Genomic DNA, 20,613 nt, shown 5'->3' on the forward strand with positions numbered 1-20,613 from the left:
TATTACATAAGATTTTCGAAATTATCATGTAAAATATTTACACATGTAAACATAAAATACAAAATAAAAATTCATAAAGTATGAACTATCATGATTAATACTGGTTTTTAGAAGTAGAAAAAGTCATCTGATTGCAAACAATTACATTTTGCAGATAAAATCAGGTCAAAATATGTTTGAAATTATTCATAGTTTTTTTTTTTTACTAGCACTTATGAATTTCATATTCAATAAATATTAAATATATTAGTCCTCCATTAAAACTTTGATTTTTAAAATCCAACTATTTGATCTAAATATTTGAATTTGAATTGGTTTATAATATGTTTGCACTTTTTATTCTATAAACTTATTTTAGAAAAAGTGTGTATGTGTTTATATGTATATATATATATATATATATATATATATATATATATATATATATATATATATATATATATATATATATATAATATATATATATATATAATTATTTATTTAATTTAGGAGCTGATGATTGTGCTATAGGCTCTGCTGATAAATCTGATGTATGTTTTAAAATTTATTTTTGAACATTTTTTTGGTTTTAAACAAGCTTTTTTAAACTGAAAAGAAATCTTCTGTTTCTGTTAGATATGTTTGCTGAAAAATAATGTTACTCCAGATACGTTAAAGGATAGGTAAACTTTTTGTGTTTTTTTTTTTTTACTTTATGTGTGAGTGTGGATAGATGGTTGTGCATTTACTTAGTGGTCAGGGAAAAATTTTGGTTGTTCTCTTAATAAGTCAGGTAACAATAAAATATTTCAAATTCAAAATTTCTTTTATACTAAAATATTTGATTTAGTAATTTTAAATATAAATTATTTTATGTACTGTTTAATACTTTTATTTTTGCAGTTTTTTTTTTTTTATAAATTTAATAATTTACTATCAAGTGTTCTTTAAAGTTTTTTGTCGATCATTTTAAAATCAGTATTCTAAATAATTTTGCTAAGTTCTTAATTATTGCACCCAATTTTGAATATTTATCTTAATATATAAGCTATATTGCGAATCTTTTACGGTCTTCTATATTATATCTAAAAATATCAAACAGATGATCTTATGTAGCCTTTTCTGGGCAAGAATCTGGAGATACTGCATAGATTGTATTTGATTTAAGTTAAATCAAATACATTTGTATTTAACTTAAATCAAATCCAATGTATTTGATTTAAGTTAAATACCCTCTATGCAACCGGTCAAATTCTGAAGCAAGATGAAACACCTCTAGACTTATCTACTATCATTTAAGATTATTAATGCGACTTTAGCAGGGAAAGTTATGCCACATTTAGATCTGTTAGGATTGTTATATCAAGATTTAGAAAAGGCAAGATGTTTCAGTTGCAAGATTACTAGATTAGATGAATTATTTGTTCATATATTTTCTATTAATATACCAAAGGGGTTAAAATCTGTTGTAACATAAAATAAAAATAGGTTCTAGTTACAAGTCATGGTCAAGCAACTGTAGGGAGACAATTTAATATTAATAAGATTGTATCCAAAGTTAACTTGAAATAAAGATCAATGAAATCAAGAAAAATGATAGTAGACTATCATCAACAATAGAACTAACAGTTAAGTTTATAAAGTCTCTTAAAGGTGCATGTCAAAGATATCAGTTAGACCTTGAACAAGGGAGAAAGAATGCTTAGCAAAAGAAACGCAATTATTAAATAGAAATTGTAACCAGAGAAATCAGTGATGTAGTAAAGTGAAAATTTTCCAATTAGATTCCTGCGATATTTAGAACTGAGTTTGTTAAAAATGATATTGGAATAGTAATTAAAGGAAATGGTTTAAAAAGCTAGAGCAAAGAAAAACCTGTTGAAATTAAAATTTTGGAAAAAGCAGTACAAATATTGGAAGGAAAGAAGAAAAAAGTGTGAAACTTATTTTCTTTTTTTAAGATATTTCTTTATTCTAGCTATTATTTTTCTTTACAAAATAATTTTTCCTTTTTTTACTTAATCTTTATAAATATAGCAAAAAGATACTTAACAACAACTTTTGCTTGTGAAACTTTGATAATACTTAGTCATAAAAAAAGAGTATTTTTTTAAATAGTTTAAAAAAGTAGAATCGTGTAAATAAAAGCCTTTAATTCAAGAACATATGATCATTTATTACATATGTGAGTGTCAATGCATGTCTATGTAAGTATTTTATTTTCTATATGTGAGTTAATAAGTCAGGGTAAAAGGGTTTTTTTGAACGAGTAAGGGGAAACAAGTGGGTTTTAAGGGAAAAAGTCAGGGAAATTACTTATATTTTTGAGTTAAGTCAGGGAAATCTTTTATTGAGAACCTGTATTAACCCTGAATAAGTCTTTGGTATTTTATTAATTTACAGTTTTTTCTTTATGCATCTTTAAGCATGAAGACAGAAATGATGAAAGCCGTTGATAACAATGACTTTAATCAAGCATCAAAGGTATAGAAACATTTGAATTTTTTTTTTTAATTGTTGTTAAGATTTTTTTTTAATTTATTAAATAATTTTTTATCCTTCAATATTATCATTTTTAAGTTGCTGTCAAAACTGAAAACCCTTGAAGAACCTGTTTCTAATTACAGTCGCCGCAAAGTAAAATGTCCTGCTTGTGAAAAGTAGGTTATAGTTTAAATTTTTAGTTTGACATTTTACCAGTTTTGATGTTATGATAACTTGTTCCTTATTTAAATGTCAAGGACTTAACTTTTGTCCTTAAAGCAAGGACAAGAAATAATAAAGCTGCAATTTTTTGTTATTAAGTTATTATTATTATAACTACTATTGCTATTATTATTGCTATTTTTGTTGTTGTTTTAGTTGAAAACATTTAATATTGAAAAGGAAAACTTTTTCAAAAATGATATTAAATTATAAAGATTTATTTTTTATTGTTAGAAGTGTGGTAGACTTAAAGAGGCATTTAATGTCTAAAAAACATGATTGGGATGAATCAAAAGCAAAGAGCGCAAGGATTAATTTCGATTTAAATCTCAAGAGAAAAGTACTTTCTCCTTCTAAAAGGCGTTCCAAAATCCGTAATTATAAAAAAACTATATGTGGTTTTTTACATTGCTCTAAAGAAGTTAAAAGAATTAATAACCATCTTAGGCAATACCATGGCTTAAAATCAAAAGAGGAAATTAAAAAAGCAAAGCTGTTTTCAAGACCTGTTCTGGAAACATTTCTTGATGAGAATTCTGATATGAGCTCAAATGATGGAGTTTCTTCTGAATCTTTAGCAGAAGATGATTTATTAGAAAATAATTTTAATAGAGCTATTCATAATGACAACAATTTCCTGTGTAGTGATTCAGACGATGAAAACCAAGACTGGCTAAGTTTGCAATACTTAGATAAAAGGCTCCCTAAATCGAGTAATAGTTTTCAAGCTGGACATAGCAAAAGTAATTTGTTTAATGTTGCAGGTACCAAAAATGAAAAAGATGCCTCTGATTCTGATGAATCAAATATTGACTTTGATGATGGTGAAGATAAGTTTTATATGACTTCATCTGAAGAAGATAAGTTATTAGATGAATTTCTAATTTGGCTTCAAAGTGTTGAGGGTGGTATCAAACCACTTCGGACTGCCCTGAAACATAAAAATGTTGTTTTAGGAGCTGTTCGTCATGCCACAGATGACGATGTAAATTACAAGCATCTTGGGTGTGTTTCTTTCTTAAATTCTTGGATGTTAAAAATGCAAGAAGATAAAAAGCAGCCAGGAACAATAAAAACCTATTTAGGTTCTCTACAACTGTTTTTAGACTTTTGTATTTCTAAAGAAAAACTTGAAATTATTTCTAATGAAGAATACTCCAAGTTAAAAATCTCTATGAAGCAGTGGAAGCGTAGTTTGTGGAAAGGCATCCAGGAGAGACAACATGAAAAAGACATGGATGATTTCCACAACTTTCCGTCTTCTGAAGAAATAAATGCATTAGATAAATCTGATTATGTCAAATGTGCAAAAGACACAATTAAAGCTTCTAAATCTTCCAGTTTCGTAATTACAAAATCCAATTATTGTTTGGTCAGATCATATTTGTTAGCATATACAATTCTTAATAATGCCACAAGACCAGGAGCTTCCGCCAATATGACTATTGGTGAGTTCCGCAGAGCATTATATAAAGAAAATTGTTATACAATTAGCATTAAAAAGCATAAAACATCATATAAGGGGCCTGCAAATATTGTATTGACTTTTGAGCTTTACAATGAGCTAAATACATATATAGAGTTTTTTCGAAATAAACTTAATGGAATTTCTCTTCCCACAGATACAGCAATTGTGTTTTTGAGTTATAATGGTGCTCCAATGGACTCATCAATGATTACTTCCCAGTTTCATTTATTTTGGAATCGTGCTTTAGGCAAAAAGGTAAAGGAAGATTATACTAAAATGACTCCAACATTAGTGAGAAAATTTACGACAACAAAAGTTCATCAAAATTTTCCCAGCTTGAAGCAAAATGTTGCACATCATTTATGTCACAGTTTGAAAGTGGCTGAAAGCAATTATGCCATATTTGACAAATATAATGCTGCCTCAAGTACAAGTAATCAACTGTGTTTAATTCAAAGATCATTAACAGATGAGCAGGGTACAAAAATAGAAGAAAAGAAAAATATACCTTTGAATTTGTTTGAAAATGAAATAAACAAGGGGTCTATAAAAGTAGCTGATGTAAAAAAAAAGTTGGCTAATTCTTCAGAAAACTTATGTGATGAAAAGGTTAAAAAAATAGTTGATAAAGTTCGATATGCAATCAAACGAAAAAAACTCACACAAATGCCAAATCAACAATTACCAGAAACAGAACCTAATATTGACAATGTTGATTTTGTAAATGAAATTTCTTGTCCATTAAGCTCCTCTATTTCACAAGAAATTCAAAAAAAAGTATATCCACTTAGGAAAAGAAAAGAAGAAATTTACAGCACTGAAAGTAGTAACAATGGTGAAAGTTTGTTTTATGCTGCAAAGGACGTAGATAAATCTGAAGATTTTAACTATGATGATTATATTCCACCTTCTCCAGATAGTGCTGAGACATCTTTTAAAAGAAGTCGAAAAGAATTCACTAAAGAAGATAGGAGGCTTATTTATACACATTTATCTAATGTAATATATTCAAATGAGCCAATTATGAAAGACAAGTTTGCGTTAATGTTGAAGAAACCAGAACTAGAGGGTCTTGTAAAAAAATTTGGTTTACAATCATTGATCGTAAAAATGCGAACTGAAAGAAAAAACAATATAAACATTTTGTAAATAGTTTTTTCATTATTTAGGTGTCTTAAAACAAAGTGAATTTACTATTTACTACATATTATTTTCATGTAAAAATTTAATAGTTTTGAACTGCGTGGAAGGCATAAGGCTGAAATAGATTGTTCATGTCTTTATTATGTTTGCAGATGTTGTTTTTCTTGTAAAAAAATAAATAATTATATTAAAACAACTATAAAAAACAGGTTGTTTTTTTTACGTTTATTTGTTACTACAGTAGTGGTAGTAATAAAGCAGTAGAAGTAATACAACTGGTTAAATGTTCAATAGAATTAGTGAAATTGAAACGGATGATATTTGGCTTGAAGAAGTTATTAGTGGAAATAAGAATAATGTGATTAGGCATGTTGATAATATCCTTGTCAAAATGAAAGAGAGCTAGGCGAGATGAAATTATTTATCTACAAAATGAATAATTTTTTTCTAGACAAGGAAGAAATGTTGCTAGACATAATAATTAGTATACTACTTTGCTAGACTGTTCGAAATGTTGCTAGACAAAAAGTAATACAATTCCAGATCAAAACTATTTAAGAGAAGTGAACCAGACCTGCCAGATAAAAAATATTTTGATGAAACACATTTTTTATGTTGCCATAATGGTAGGGTGGTTTTGCCTCCACATTCATCATTTCCGCAAGTTTTACAAGATATATTTACAGGGAGCTAAAAAGATCATAATTCTAATATAAATTTTTTATATTGGAATATTAGAAATTATGATAATGCCTATTATTATACTAATGCCTATATTAAAAAGAAATAATAATATTATACCAGTGGAATGTTATAAAGAAATAATATTATACCAGTGGAATATTATAAAGAAATAATATTATACCAGTGGAATATTATAAAGAAATAATATTATACCAGTGGAACGTTATAAAGAAATAATGTTATACCAGTGGAATATAAGAAAGAAATAATATTATACCAGTGGAATATTAGAAAGAAATAATATTATACCAGTGGAACATTATAAAGAAATAATATTATACCAGTGGAACATTATAAAGAAATAATATTATACCAGTGGAATATTAGAAAGAAATAATATTATACCAGTGGAATATTAGAAAGAAATAATATTATACCAGTGGAATATTAGAAAGAAATAATATTATACCAGTGGAATATTAGAAAGAAATAATATTATACCAGTGGAATATTAGAAAGAAATATTAATGCCTGTCTTTCTCTTGTTTCATTTACAGCTAATGTAGTCAATTTAAGCTATGAATCATGGGCCGCCATATTTTAGTATATGTGGTCAAGTTTTTTAATGTGTAGATAATCTTAGGCCAGATCAAGATATTCCCCCAACATATTGTTAACTGAATATCTATTTTTTACTATACTTTTCTTTTTATTCCTCAAATTTTTTTTTCAATATTTTAAGATATCACAACCAATAAATTTAAGAATTATCAGAACTTACTTTTTAAAGAGTTATCATAGTTTTAATATTAGTTGCTATATATTTTATTTACTTATCATAGTAACCATTTATTTATTTATTTTTTTTAATTTTATAAATTCAAACATTGTCTAATTATGTTCTTCCTTTTTTTTAGTTGATTTTGTCATTGCTTTTTAAATTCGCCTACTGTTGAAACATGATTTTAATTTAGTAAATTTATATCATTTGAAATTTACTGTATTAATCATTAGTCAACAGTTGAAAAGAAACTAGAATTCTGCATAATTGAGGTAAAAATAATTTTGTTTACTGGTATCATTACAAAATCAGTTTTTATGGTATTGTTTTATAGCTATTTTGTGCTACTATGTTATTATATTGTATAACGACATGTTATAACAACACTATGTTGATTTCGTCATTGTCAAATTACTTTTATTATGCTCATAATAAATTCTTTAATAAATCATATATTTTGTATGTTAACTCTTTTTAACGTAGCTGTGCCATTGAAAACGGTCTGTTTCTTTTTATTTAGGGTTTATTAACAAGGGATCATTAATGGAACCCTTTATGTTATTACTAAGTTCTTAGGTATTTCGGGGTTGTTTTTTATTAATAAGCTTTTACTTTTTACTGATCTAACTGATTAATTAATTGAATGTAAGAAATGTATTGTTTATGTCGTTAACTAGAATTTGTATTTTATATTTTTCAGATAATAAATCAAATTAATTGTTATTATTGATTTATTTACTAATAATCCTTATTACGAGTTGCTTACTGCTAGTTAATTAATGAACCTTCCAATAGTCGCCGAAAATTATATTGTCCTGTTTGTTGCAAGTAGGTTTTTGTCTATAAAATATCTATTAACAAAAACCTAGTTTACATAATAATTAGGATTGTGGTAGTAGTAGTAGTTTTATAGCAACAGAAGAAATATTTTAATTGAATAAAAATGTAACAAAATGTTAGTTTTGCAAACATCATTTTTTTATATATAATATTATACAAAGCTGTTTTGAGACTGTAAATTCCTTTATCAGAATCAAAGTAAATTGCGATTAAAAAATACCATAAATCTGAAAGAGCTAAGAGCTTTGAAAGATAATTAGTACGTCACAATAAATAACAAAATTATGAGAACTCATATAAAAGCAGTACTATCCTTTTCTTAAATTTGTTGCACAAAATAAATTGCATGACTCGTACGCATATCTATCTGCATTAAAAATTAATCGACACGTTTGTTTTTGTTTGCAATAACTTTTTTTTTTTTAATGATGACGAGTGATTACCTGCTCAAGCTATATTGCATATATATTATATATATATTATATATATATATATATATATATATATATATATATATATATATATATATATATATATATATATAATACATACATACATATGTACATACACACATACATATATACCCAATAATACACTTCACGGATAACGCAGTTGCAAGTTGTTAATGCCTCCAAATTTTAATTAAAATAAATGTTTTAAGACTGTAAGAAAAAATTAGACAAAATGATAATAAGAGAGATTAAATTATTTACTGTCTTATTTGCGCTCTCTTCAAGCAAACACCTCAGTAAAGGTTGTCAATAATGCTGTCTATTTGCCTATATTGAACAAAAATTACGCAATGGGGTTACTTTTTAAGGCAGTTTGTAAGTCACCCAATTATTTGTTACTAAAATTTTGGATATCTGTGCGGTAGTGGAGCTATATAACTTCATAGTTTCGCTTTCAAAGAAAGACAATCAAATTCTCAAATGAAAAAATATCGGAGAAAATTCTAACAAAAAATTATAGAAGAATCAGTCTGTTACTGCCAAAAACCTCATAAAAAAGCTATTTTGTACCGCATACAATCACCTATAGAATAGGTTGTATTTGTGAATTTCAAGAAGGCGCTAATTTAATTTAACGGTTAATAGTGTTCAGCAGTCAGAACTGTACCCATCCTGTTCAAAACCCATATTTTTGAAGCAGCATGCCTACCAATCCTACTTTACGGTGGCGAAAGTTAGATTCTTACATAAAAACTCCAGAACACATTTAATAGCTTTGCAAGTAACAGTTACAGAATAATATTTAGTATAAAAATAATTAAAAGTCAACATTCAGTTAATACGTAAAATGATAAACTGCAATCAGCTCAGGCTTCATATTTAACATTTATGTTTCTTAAGACACTGTACAACAAAAGACTCAAATAATCTTCTTATTCAATACGTACTGTGGACTCCAGAAAAACGTCATAGAGTCAGGTTGTTAGGTAAACCGATAACATTTTACCTCCAATATAATCTTCAAAGTGATAAACAGTAAAACGCCACCAACAGCAAAAGAGATCAGGAACGTCGCAAAGTCAGGCATGTCTGATCAAGCACGGAAAGTATTAAAAAAGTTGTTTCCGACTTTAAACTAACCCTGTTTGCAGCCGATAAATGACGGTGGTGATGATAATAATGATTGGCCATTGAACATCGATGCTTTTAAACTATATCGTTTTTAGACTTATTTTAAACAAAAAAAATAGTGCCTAATAAATTAAAAGACAACTTATAGTTAATATGAGAATTAATTATAGCTAAATATGGTTGTTTGATATGTTAAAAATAGTCACTGTAGACTTAAAAATAACAATATGTCAAAATTTTTTATTTATAAGCATTGCAAAAAATGTGCGCCCCCATGCTACCTAATGCAAAAAATTTAAGTAAATAATTGTGTTATGTAAAATTCACTAATTAAAAAAAAGTTAAGTTAATTTATCTAGTAATAAAACAGAATTTGAAAACTTCGTTAAAAAATTGAACTACTTTTGCGCGTAAATGCAGAAACAGAAAGAACATCAATTTCTCTGTTTGTTTATACACTATTAAAAGATTTTTACAAAACCCACCCGATTAAACACATTTCAGTAACTTCACTCAGGTTAATACGCGGGGGGAAAAAATACGAGTAGTAGAAAAAATTTTGAAGACGAAAATATAAAAACTGGTGGAACTATGGTATTTTCAGGGGGAATTTACTTGGTTTTAAGAAACAATTGTTGTTTGTTAGCGAAATTAATTCATTGAAAGGGGAATCATGTTTGGCCCTCATGCTGCGCAAGTAGAAAAAACGCGTATAAAAAAGCTATTTTTAGAAGCGGACAAATAATTCATGATGAAAAATTTATTTGAAATAAAAATATAATTATTTTTGCAGCATTAACAAAAAAAAATTGTCTAAAATATCGTTTTTACGCACCTCTTGTCTCTAATTCAAATTTCGCAACGCGAGGGCATCCGCAACGGTTATAGTAGTAGTAGTAGTAGTAGTAGTAGTCGTAATCACCCTAATGTTGCAAATTTACAGCCCTAATGTTACGCTTTTTAGCCCTAATGTAACGCGTTATGTAACAATCGGGCTTTTTCGCCCTAATGTTGCAAAAAAACAGCCCTAATGTTGCAAAAATGCCCTATTGTAGCAAATTATGAAGCCCTAATGTTGCAAATCGTATTGCCGTAATCTTACATTTTATTTTCACGTAACGTATTTCGCCGCCATTAAAGTTAAAGTTTTCACTAGCCTTTTAGCGTTTACTCATAAAAATTTTGTTGTAAGAATCTTGAAAAGATGTCATATCGAAAAAGCTATTCTACAAGAAGAACTAAAGTACTAAAATTAAATATTTATGTTAGTTAAGATGTGCTATTCGTTATAAAAATAATTGATGAAACAATTTTTTCATGACGAATAGCACAAAACTTGAATAATACGTTTATTGTATTTACTAGAGAACTTTACTACACAAACCATGTTGAAGTTAATCAGGAAATTTACTATTTATAAAAATGTATACAAAGTTGTTTAGAATCTAGTTTTTATATATTTTGGATTATTATATATTTCAGTTTCATTCTTTTCATATGTTTAATAGAGTTCCCTGTTAAATGTTGCTGAAATATTTCTTTGCAATATTAAGGTTAATATATACAGACAAAAAATAGTCTATTTTTGTATATATATATATATACAAATGTATAAATATATATATATATATATATATATATACATATGTATAAATATATATATATATATATATATATATATATATATATATATATATATATATATATATTTATACATATGTATATATATATATATATATATATATACTATATATATATATATATATATATATATATATATATATATATATATATATATATATATATATATATGATATATATATATATATATATATATATATATATATATATATAGTATATATATATATATATATATATATATATATATATATATATATATATATATATATATATATATATATATATATATATATATATATATATATATATATATATATATATATATATATATATATATATACACATATACATAATACCAAACCAAATATTCATCATTAGGTTAAAACATAAGTATTCTATTTACTAATGTTTTCTATATAGTTTTTTAATGGTTACTATATAGTTTTTTTTTGTTAAATTTGTGAATTAAATTTATAAATAATAGTGAATTTACATAGTTTACATACTATCGAGTAGAGGAAAAACACAGTATTATGAATTATACAATATTTATGTATTACACATAATACAATTTTTTTTTAAATACATTATTATAGTTAACAAAATTATACGTATTTATTTTAACGCTATTACTTAAGAAACTTCAAATGTTTCAAAAATGTATAAATGCATTTTAAATTTTCTTATTTATTATAATCTAACTATGCAAAGTACAGTAAATTATTGATAAGAAATTTTTATTACCATTTTTTTATTTCTTTCAACACAATATGGTAAACATAAATAATACTTATTTAATTTTCCACAAAAATGAATTAATAACATCTTTAAATTTAAAGAATTGTCAATAACATTTTTGACAAAATATATTTGTGTAAAGCTTATCTAGTTATGGTTATAATTAAGGGTCCAAGGAGCTTACATATATTGACTTTTAAGTTATGGATAGTGAAATGTACTTACATCAAATTTATATTTACACTTACATCAAATTTTTATTGACAAGCTTACATCAATTTTTTGTTATAATGTTTAATTAAGGTGCTCACTCCAAAAATTTGTTGTTTAAATATTTGGAGTTTTACCTGGGTGTCTCCTTTCCTAGAGAGGTTGCCTTTATTAGGTTAGTGTATGTACAGAGATACATGTAATATAATGTTGATATCAATAAAAACCAAAATATTATGTATCACTATGTTTCACTTTGAATTACAAAAGAGCAGTGATAAATAAATATTTTTTTTAAATCACATGTTGTATTTTGCAAAACAATGCAGATTTAGTTAATATGTGTAACAATATAGTTTGTGTTTAACAGCTATGTTTTTATTTATTGCAAAGTTTTAAATGTTCTCACATCTCGATGATATTAAGGTAAATAATTTTTAAAAAATGACAAAACAGTTTGTCCTAGCAATTTTTAGCATACATCAGCTTTGATATAGCTGCCAATAAACCAGTTATAATTGTATAGTTATTTGTTAATAAAAAGTTATTGATTTTCATTTTTTTATATTATTTTATAATATTTTTATTGATTTATTTTATGATTTAGTTTTTATTGATTTTTAACAAAGAAGTTTTAAAATTATTTCATTTCTAGAAAATACTATGCTAAATAGATAATAAATATATCTCTTTAACTTAGGAATTTCAGTCAGATCCAGTTGATGTTGCAGCTAGGTATTGTATTGCACAAGAAGATCAGGATGGTTTTTTACTTCACGAAATTGATAGCATTATTGGTTAGTGCTTTCTATAATGGCAAATTATATATCCTTAAAGGGTTTTAGGAAATTAGAAAATAAAATGTCTTTTTTTTATTTTACAATTTCTATATTATTATTACTTGCGACAAATAGTTATATTGTTAGAAACAATGGTTCTTACGCTTCAGATTGAGATCTACTTGATTAATTTGATTTAATTGATTACTCAATATAATTTTCGAATAATTTAATTGTGTAAGTTATCTCTTACTGCATAAAAACATCTTTGTACCAAGTTATTCAATATATGTCTGTTGCCTTTATTTAAAATTTTGAACACATTAGTTTTTACACAATATATTTCTCTTCTTTTTTTACTTAAATATAATTATTTTCAGATATTTAGTTCTTTAGATCTAATATTAGGTGTAAAAATAAAAATAAATGTTTTAGAATATCCATAATAAACTATGTGATACTGATGGTAATAGATTAAGTATTGGTACAACTTGAATAATTTAATTTTTTTTTTAATTTTACTTTTTTGATAACATTTTTACAGTTAATGACTATTAGCTCCAAAAATGTTAACATGTGTTTTGTTATTTGTGTCAAAGTTTGAAAATGTTAACTATTTATTATTATATACTACTCTAACCTAGTGTTTCAAAAATTTAGTTAAAAAAGGTTATATTAAAGTTAAGTTTAGAAAAAAAAAAAAGGTTATCTTGGAATTTTTTTCAAGGATATCCTTGAAGATTGTTCTTTGTTCCTTTGAGTTCCAGCCCTTAATTGCACAATTTAAAATTTGAAGATCTTCTTTAGGATTTATTGTTTCAAGGGTTGTTGTTAATATTTTTAAGGAATTACATTTTTTAATAATATGCCATTACTATCTAATTTTGTAGGAAAGGGTGTATTTACCAAACAAAAGTTTAAAAAGAACTCATTTTTGCTTCAATATATGGGTGATCTGGTGAGTGCTGAAGAGGGGAAAAAACGTGAAATAGCTTATGCTCATTCAATGAAAGGGTGTTTTGTTTTTTACTTTGAACACCAGTTTGAAAAAGAAAATTTCAAAAGAGAACTCAGGTACACATTTAATGCTACAATTTGAAAGGTCTTTTTAAAATTATTTAAATAAAGTGTACTTAGAAAGTTATCTAAGTAAAATTGATAAAACATTTTAAAATAAAAGATGAGAAGTTATTCATATATATTAAAATAAAGAGACAAAACTTTTTGCTTTTTTTTAACATAAACGATAAATATTGTAATGTTTTTAAAATGTAAAAACAAGAAATGTTAAAATTATATATAAAGAAAATAAAATAATGACTTTATACAAATCAAATTTAATTGTGAACCTAATTTTATTTATGACCATGTTTTCTAGGCACCAGCGATTTTCAACTTTTTTTGAAAAATTAATTGCTTCAAGTGAGAGTAGCTTTATTAGACCATAAAACTATTACGTGCAAAATTTAAAATTTGCAAGTCTTCCCAATTCTATCTTAATAATATATATATATTTTTTTACATATAATTCATTAAGAAACATAAAGTAGAGTCAGTTATAAATATTGAATTATTTAAACGAGTGTTAGTGTGAAACATTTTCCCACCTATTTTCATATATAATGAAGCGTAAATAATTTATTTTTTAGTTTCTATAATTTTTAGACATGTTTGGATCCTGTAAAATTGGGTAGTTTTGCATAAAAGCAATGTATAATGTATGCGGTAGTGGTGTAGTGGTAGAGCGCTCGTTTTATAAGTGAGAGGTTCTTTGTTCGATTCCCACCACGATCCTGGTAGTGCCCCACTCAACTTGTTTCTCCGCGAAGTGACCTTGTTTGTCAAGTTTCGTGTTTCGGAGTTATAGAGTAGTGAGAGGGTTATAACCACAATTAAGTAGCCTCCTCATCTGTAGTGGCCTTCTTGGCCTTGGGGAGGTAAATTACAAAAAAAACAAAAAACTAGATGAAGTCATGTAAATAAAACATTTATAAAAAAAACATGGTTTTAAATCAGGGATGCTTAGTCCCAAAAAGGACTCCAGATTTAACACAAGTCACAAAAAGTGACTTGTGTCATATTCGTACTTCCTAGTTTTTGGTATACAGGAGCTCTAAAAATATAAAAAAAAGTTTATGGACTACTAATAGATAAAAAAATAAAAGCTTTTTTGTAAGAGGAACAATCATTTTTTGAACTCGAAGTCCTTAGGTATAATGGTGGCAAGGATTCTGGGACTCCAGGACTTTGGGCTTGAAAACAATAAGTTCCAAGTCAGTAAATCTCATAAATTTTTTACTTATAGCAAATCATAAGTCAACAAACATGCTTAGAGCTTCTGGACAAAATAAAGATATAAAGCCAGCGTTTTTTTGGAACTCCGCATCCCTGTTTTAAATGTTGCAACTTATCTAGGTTTAGACAGACAGCTAATAAAGAAATTTTTAGACTTTTTTGGTCTTTAAAGTAGTTTATTTATGTTGATTTTTTAAACTTTTTTTTAAATTAATTTTTTAAATTAATTAATAACTAGTTAACCTAAGAATTTTTTATTTTTGAGTTGACTTTTATTTTCTAATAAACTATCTATTCCAGCTTGAAACTTAATACCAAAAATTGCTGGTGTCCAATGTTTATATATTATGCTTCCTTAGAAAATATAATTTATGTTATAGTTCCTTAGATTTTCCTAAGAAAATTTTTTTCTTTTTTATATTAATTTTTGTGTATATAATACACATGTTATCATTTTCTGATTTAGTATTAATGCTACATTGGATCATCATTTAGCTAGATATGTAAATGATTCGAAAAAGTATCCTAATTCAAAAATGATTAAAATTATTGTAGGTGGCAAACCTTTTTTATGCCTTTTTGCACTTTGTGATATTGAATCAGGCACTGAACTGCGCTATGATTATCAAGATGATAAAAGTGTATGGTGGAGAAAGCAGGTGTTTTTCAGTGATATAACTTATTGTAATGAGAGTTTTTCAATAATAAATAGTAGTAAATATGATCAGGGACAAACCCAGAAATATTTTAGCACTGCTACTGTGTATTTTTAAGTATCATTTATTCTAAATAGAAGTTTAATGTTGTTTCAAATCCAATACCTAAGAATATTTATGGTTAATAAAATTGCAAATACCATTATAGATATTTGCGAATCAACTCCTAATGTTAAATTCCTAATATGTTAAACGCTAGTAAGAATGGTCAAAAGTTGTTCCTGTACTCAATAAAGAATATTAATATATTAATATAACAATATATTAATTTTTAACTACATAGAGCTGGATTTTGGGCGCCCAAACAAATATTAGTGTCAATATAGGCCTGTGTAGGCCCTGGATATGTCACAAAGAGGGTTTAACTTCTGGTAAAACTGAATTAGACAACACTAACATAATTTATAATATGATATTCCTTATCAAACTCTGGGATTGTCATTGACGATATAATTTAGTTCTATCTAAATATAATAAATAACTGCTGAAATATTTTCAATTTTTCTTTCAGGTGGCTTACCAGAAACCTTTTATACTTTCTGATATTTTATCTAAAAATTTTATTTCTACATCAATTATTACTAGTAAGGTAAGTTTTTTTAATATTTCTACATGTTTTATTAAGCAATGTTGTAGTGCTTGCTTATCCTGTGTTCATGCAGGTAGAATTAAACGTTCTTCAAGAAAGATGAAAAATGATGCAGTTCTTGGTTTTATCTGTTTTGCAATGAAAAAGATCAATAAAAAAAATTAAGCCTAATAAAAACTGTTTTTTTATTCAGCACAAAATAAATAAAGCATTGATATATTTTGATGATGATGATGATGATGATGATGATAATGGTGGAAGCTCTGCACATCAGTTGCAAAACATAAACATATCATTATTATATTTAACAAATTAAAAATGAAGCATTTTACAACCATGTTTTTATAACCATGGTATGTTGTATAAAAAAGTTGGAAAAAAAGTATAAGTTAATTAGGCAAATAAGTAATAAAAAATGTGGGTACATATCTTGCTAGATTTTTTAGAAAAATCTCACAAGGTATGTGGGTGCTTTACTTATTTGCCCAATTAACTTATACATCATCATTTTCATTATCATCATCATCATTGTGATCATTAATATCATCTTAGTTCTCTTGCTTTTGGAGCAAAAATAATTTTCTTAACTTGATTAAACCTTACTGTGATACCTCTTATCCTCCACTAGCTAATTTATTGTATCTATTGTAACAATATGTTATTGTATCTATGACAACAATATGTTAACAATATGTTAATGTAGATAACATAGATTATGTTATGATGACAGATTATGTTATCATAACATCATCAATGTTATCTAAGGTAACAAAGTTTACCTTTACCTTGACAAAACCTTTTCTTTTTAATGTTATCCTTGGTTAAGTTATGCTACTTGTTTATGTTACCTTATCCTTTTTTGCCTCCACACCAGCTTTTCAATAATTAAATCTTATTTATTATTAATTTATTTTTAATTATTCATTTTTTTGTCAAAATTAATGCATAAAGTAATCAAGCATAAGTTTAATTAAACATAACTGTTTTTAATCCTGATTTATATTTGAAACAGCATATATCACCTCACTATATTATTTTAAAAACATCTGATAGGTTTACAGTTAATTTTCCAAAGATTAGCTACAATTTAAAAAAATATACTTATACCTAATTTTTTCCAAAAGTAGATAACTAATTATGATTAATTATGACAGGCTGAAAACAAAACTGCTGTCAATGAAACAATAAGATTTTAATTGAAGACATAGCAGTAACAATAACATTGAACATATCACTATTTTTTGGACCATAGTTAACTGGCTGTCTTCTTTAGTCAATTAGTTTGTTGGGTGGTATTTTTTTAAAAAATTTTTGTGGGAATATGCTTCTCACACATATACAGTCTCTTACACAATAATAACACAAGTCTTAAATAATATAAAAGGATGAAGTTAAAGAAAGATTATGAATAAAAAAATATATTAAAGAGCAATATTGTGATTTATTAATATTAGATGCTGGTAATGTCAATAGGTGGTGTAGTGCATTAGTAAGTTCCGTGTAGTCGTCTATTTGCTATTTTTTTGTAAGGTGAAACTTTATATACTTTAATAAGTATATAAAACTCCCATGGTAAAACTACGCTAAACTCTTCTTAAGATAGTAAAATAAAAGTAACAAGGAAAAAACTGAACACTGAACTGAATGCTCAACAACTTTTATTTTTAAACTATCATTTTCTCTATCTTTTGTTTTGATTGCTGTTATGACAGTTTCATAGTTCATACTAATAACTGTTGCCAGCCAAATTACCAAAAAAATAGATTACCTCTTTTTATACTATCGACAGCTTTTTAAAGATAAAAAAAATCATATAGAGATCTTTCAATTCCTAAAATCTTTTTTGAACTTGCTGTACAACAAATATTGCATCTCTTACAAATTAATTTAACACAGAATCTAATTATTTATCTTCTAGGAAATTAATCTTCTAAAAAATTCTATAATGTATATTTGATTACTAATAATGTTTGAAATGTTTTAATGCAAAGCTTAAGGTAAAATATATTTTGTTATAGTATGCTTACAAGTAAAATTTTCTTCATTAATGTAAAATGTATTTTAGGTTATTTTATAATTTTTAATCTTTTTATTCTACAAGAAGCATCTGAAATATTTACATCAGATATAAACTTAAATTAATATTTTATCCAAATAAAACATTTTAATTATTTTAGCAAAAATAAATTTAACGTAATTTTTTTTTAGAAACTTTGTCTGAAAATGAGTTAAGTTTTGTACCAATTAGTAGTGAAGATGTTGAAAAATTGAATGATGAGGTTTTTTTACCCCTTAGTTTTTCTATTTGCACTTACATTTTTTATAACTTAAAGGGTTTAAAGTTTTTAATACCAGTTTTTAATTAAAACTTATCATTTCCAGGAGGTTATTATTTGTACGTTTGTGCAAGTAATGTTTACATAATAAAAACCTTATTTGTACGCAAAAAAAATGTTAAGATCTTTTAATTTTTTTCTTCATTGTGTAATCATGTGGATATGATAAGTTCCTAATTTTATCTGCTATTTGGCTATCTGAGTTGTGGGTTCAATTCCTCTCAGGCAGCAAAAAAAGTATTTTGGCATTATATTGCAGTTTATATATAGCCAATATTGTAAACCAATATTTGTCATATATATATCAAAACTTTATATTGGTGCAATGTTGTCAACAACATTTAGCCAACCATGAGATAAATATTGTATCAATATTGCACCAATGTGGAGGAAACTTAGTCACAACTCTTCCTCTGATTTCTTGTAGTCTGGTCACTGTTTAATAATAATATTGCAACATAACAATAATAATGCTACATAACATTTTATTATGTAGCATTGTTATAATTGTTTAATACTGTAACTCAATGTAAAGACTAAAAGTAGCAAATAAAGTATAGCAAAAATATTTTCTAAAATATATAATCGTTTCTGAACTAAAAAGTGAAAAATAAACTTTAATCTAAATTTAATACTTCAGTAAACAAAGGATCGAGAGGTTTCAAAATTAATATTGGTCATACCTGATGATCTTTAGTTTACTGAACTATTAAATTTAAATTAAAAAGTTTATTCTCTGGATTTTTATATGATATTTATTTCACAATTGAAAAATGTGAGGACGTTAAACTCAATAAGGTATATAGTTTTGTAATGTAAGTGTAAAAAATTTAAAAAAAATTTTAATTTCTAAATTTTTTGAAGTTTATAAGTTTTTTATTTATATTTTATTATTAAAAAAGTTGTTAAAAAAGCTTTTACACTTTTGTTTATTGCAGGAAACACAAATGGTGGTTCCATTAGGTATAAATTTTATAACTTTTGTAACTAATTCAAAACTTTATATAATATATTTTATTAGTTAGAAATGATTACAAAAACATTTTTTTAAAGCTTATTATGAGATTGATTCTGCTTTATCGAACTGCATTTCATCGGGCAAGGAAATACTAGTACAAGAGGTTTGAGGATTTTTACCTAAGTTAAAATATTTTGACTGCCAGTAACAGATTTTATTACCAGTTTTACAGTTTACTTATTTATAATTAAGATATTTTTAAACCAATTAGGGATATCTGGTGCTCTGATTGTAATAACATAACAATGCTTTTTTTTTTTTAAGAAATTTATCTTATAAAAAATTTATTGATTATAGTCTTTTTTTTTACAGACATTTTATTTTCAAAGACTTTTTGTTTTGAGCTTTCTGGAATTTTTGAATTTTTATAAAGTAATTTAATAATCATAAATGCCAATAATTACCTTTTATAAAGGATGAGAAAACCCAAATTTCTCCGAAGATTGTACATTTATCCAAGAAATTTGAAATTAATGAGGTATGTGTAAAACAGCAATCTTTTTAATTGGCTATTTTAACAATATTTATATCAGTTTAAGTTAGCAAAAGAATGATTATTGCAATGTTAAATATTTAGTGGTTTTTAAACAATTTTAAAATAGATAAACATATAAAAGGTTCATATTAAAAAACAAGTTGCAAAATTTATCATGCTTCATTTGTGTTTTTATTAACATCCTAAAGTTTGAAAATAACCAAGTTTTTCAGAGTTCTGTAATAGTGTTCAACCATGGAAAAATCAATGAGGTATTAGTTTTAAAGATTTTTCAATTAGTTGTTGAGGTGGAAATGTGTATGTATATAAATATATATATATATATATATATATATATATATATATATATATATATATATATATATATATATATATATATATATATATATATATATATATATATATATATATATTTATAAAGTGCTTTTTGTTTTAATGTTTTGCAGGAAACACCAGCCATTGTTCAATTAGGTATCAATTAAATTAATAAACTAAAAAATTATTTATTTTTAAACTTTATACAATGCAATTTATTTATAAATTACAAAAGCATTTCAATTTTTATTAAGCTTATTCTGAAATTGAGTCTGCCATATCACCTTGTATTTCTG

The 20,613-nt window shown here is 25.5% G+C and overlaps 2 protein-coding genes and 1 long non-coding RNA gene across 3 annotated transcripts in view; all 3 read left to right on the forward strand.

Annotated features, from left to right (window-relative positions):
- LOC136087136 (uncharacterized) overlaps positions 1 to 5,408 on the forward strand; it is a 13,349-nt gene extending 7,941 nt beyond the window's left edge. Inside the window, exons 9-14 of the mRNA XM_065809641.1 lie at positions 112 to 164; positions 490 to 530; positions 616 to 662; positions 2,406 to 2,463; positions 2,560 to 2,639; positions 2,920 to 5,408. Coding sequence (XP_065665713.1) covers positions 112 to 164; positions 490 to 530; positions 616 to 662; positions 2,406 to 2,463; positions 2,560 to 2,639; positions 2,920 to 5,302 — 2,662 coding nt within the window. The 3' untranslated portion in view covers positions 5,303 to 5,408. The remainder of the gene's footprint in view (positions 1 to 111; positions 165 to 489; positions 531 to 615; positions 663 to 2,405; positions 2,464 to 2,559; positions 2,640 to 2,919) is intronic.
- Positions 5,409 to 10,308: 4,900 nt separating this feature from the next.
- On the forward strand, positions 10,309 to 13,760 carry LOC136087309 (N-lysine methyltransferase KMT5A-A-like). The gene is made up of 3 exons (XM_065809740.1): positions 10,309 to 10,427; positions 12,474 to 12,570; positions 13,443 to 13,760. Exons 1-3 carry the CDS (start codon positions 10,389 to 10,391, stop codon positions 13,649 to 13,651), a joined length of 345 nt encoding a protein of 114 aa, XP_065665812.1. The 5' UTR covers positions 10,309 to 10,388; the 3' UTR covers positions 13,652 to 13,760.
- A 5,478-nt stretch (positions 13,761 to 19,238) lies between these two features.
- Positions 19,239 to 20,287, forward strand: LOC136087310 (uncharacterized). Its single transcript, XR_010641708.1, has 4 exons — positions 19,239 to 19,286; positions 19,427 to 19,451; positions 19,542 to 19,609; positions 19,922 to 20,287. It is a non-coding gene; the product is annotated as an uncharacterized LOC136087310 (long non-coding RNA).
- Positions 20,288 to 20,613: the final 326 nt, after the last annotated feature.

The sequence above is a fragment of the Hydra vulgaris genome, chromosome 11 (genome assembly GCF_038396675.1).
Source record: "Hydra vulgaris chromosome 11, alternate assembly HydraT2T_AEP".
In the NCBI taxonomy this organism is placed as follows: domain Eukaryota; kingdom Metazoa; phylum Cnidaria; class Hydrozoa; order Anthoathecata; family Hydridae; genus Hydra; species Hydra vulgaris.

What these genes read in the sequence shown, in the direction of transcription:
- LOC136087309 (XM_065809740.1), top strand. Translation starts at nt 10,389, where the DNA reads ATGTCATATCGAAAAAGCTATTCTACAAGAAGAACTAAA. An exon ending in ATTCTACAAGAAGAACTAAA is followed by an intron (nt 10,428 to 12,473) that starts GTACTAAAATTA and finishes TCTTTAACTTAG; the next exon opens with GAATTTCAGTCAGATCCAGT. An exon ending in CGAAATTGATAGCATTATTG is followed by an intron (nt 12,571 to 13,442) that starts GTTAGTGCTTTC and finishes CTAATTTTGTAG; the next exon opens with GAAAGGGTGTATTTACCAAA.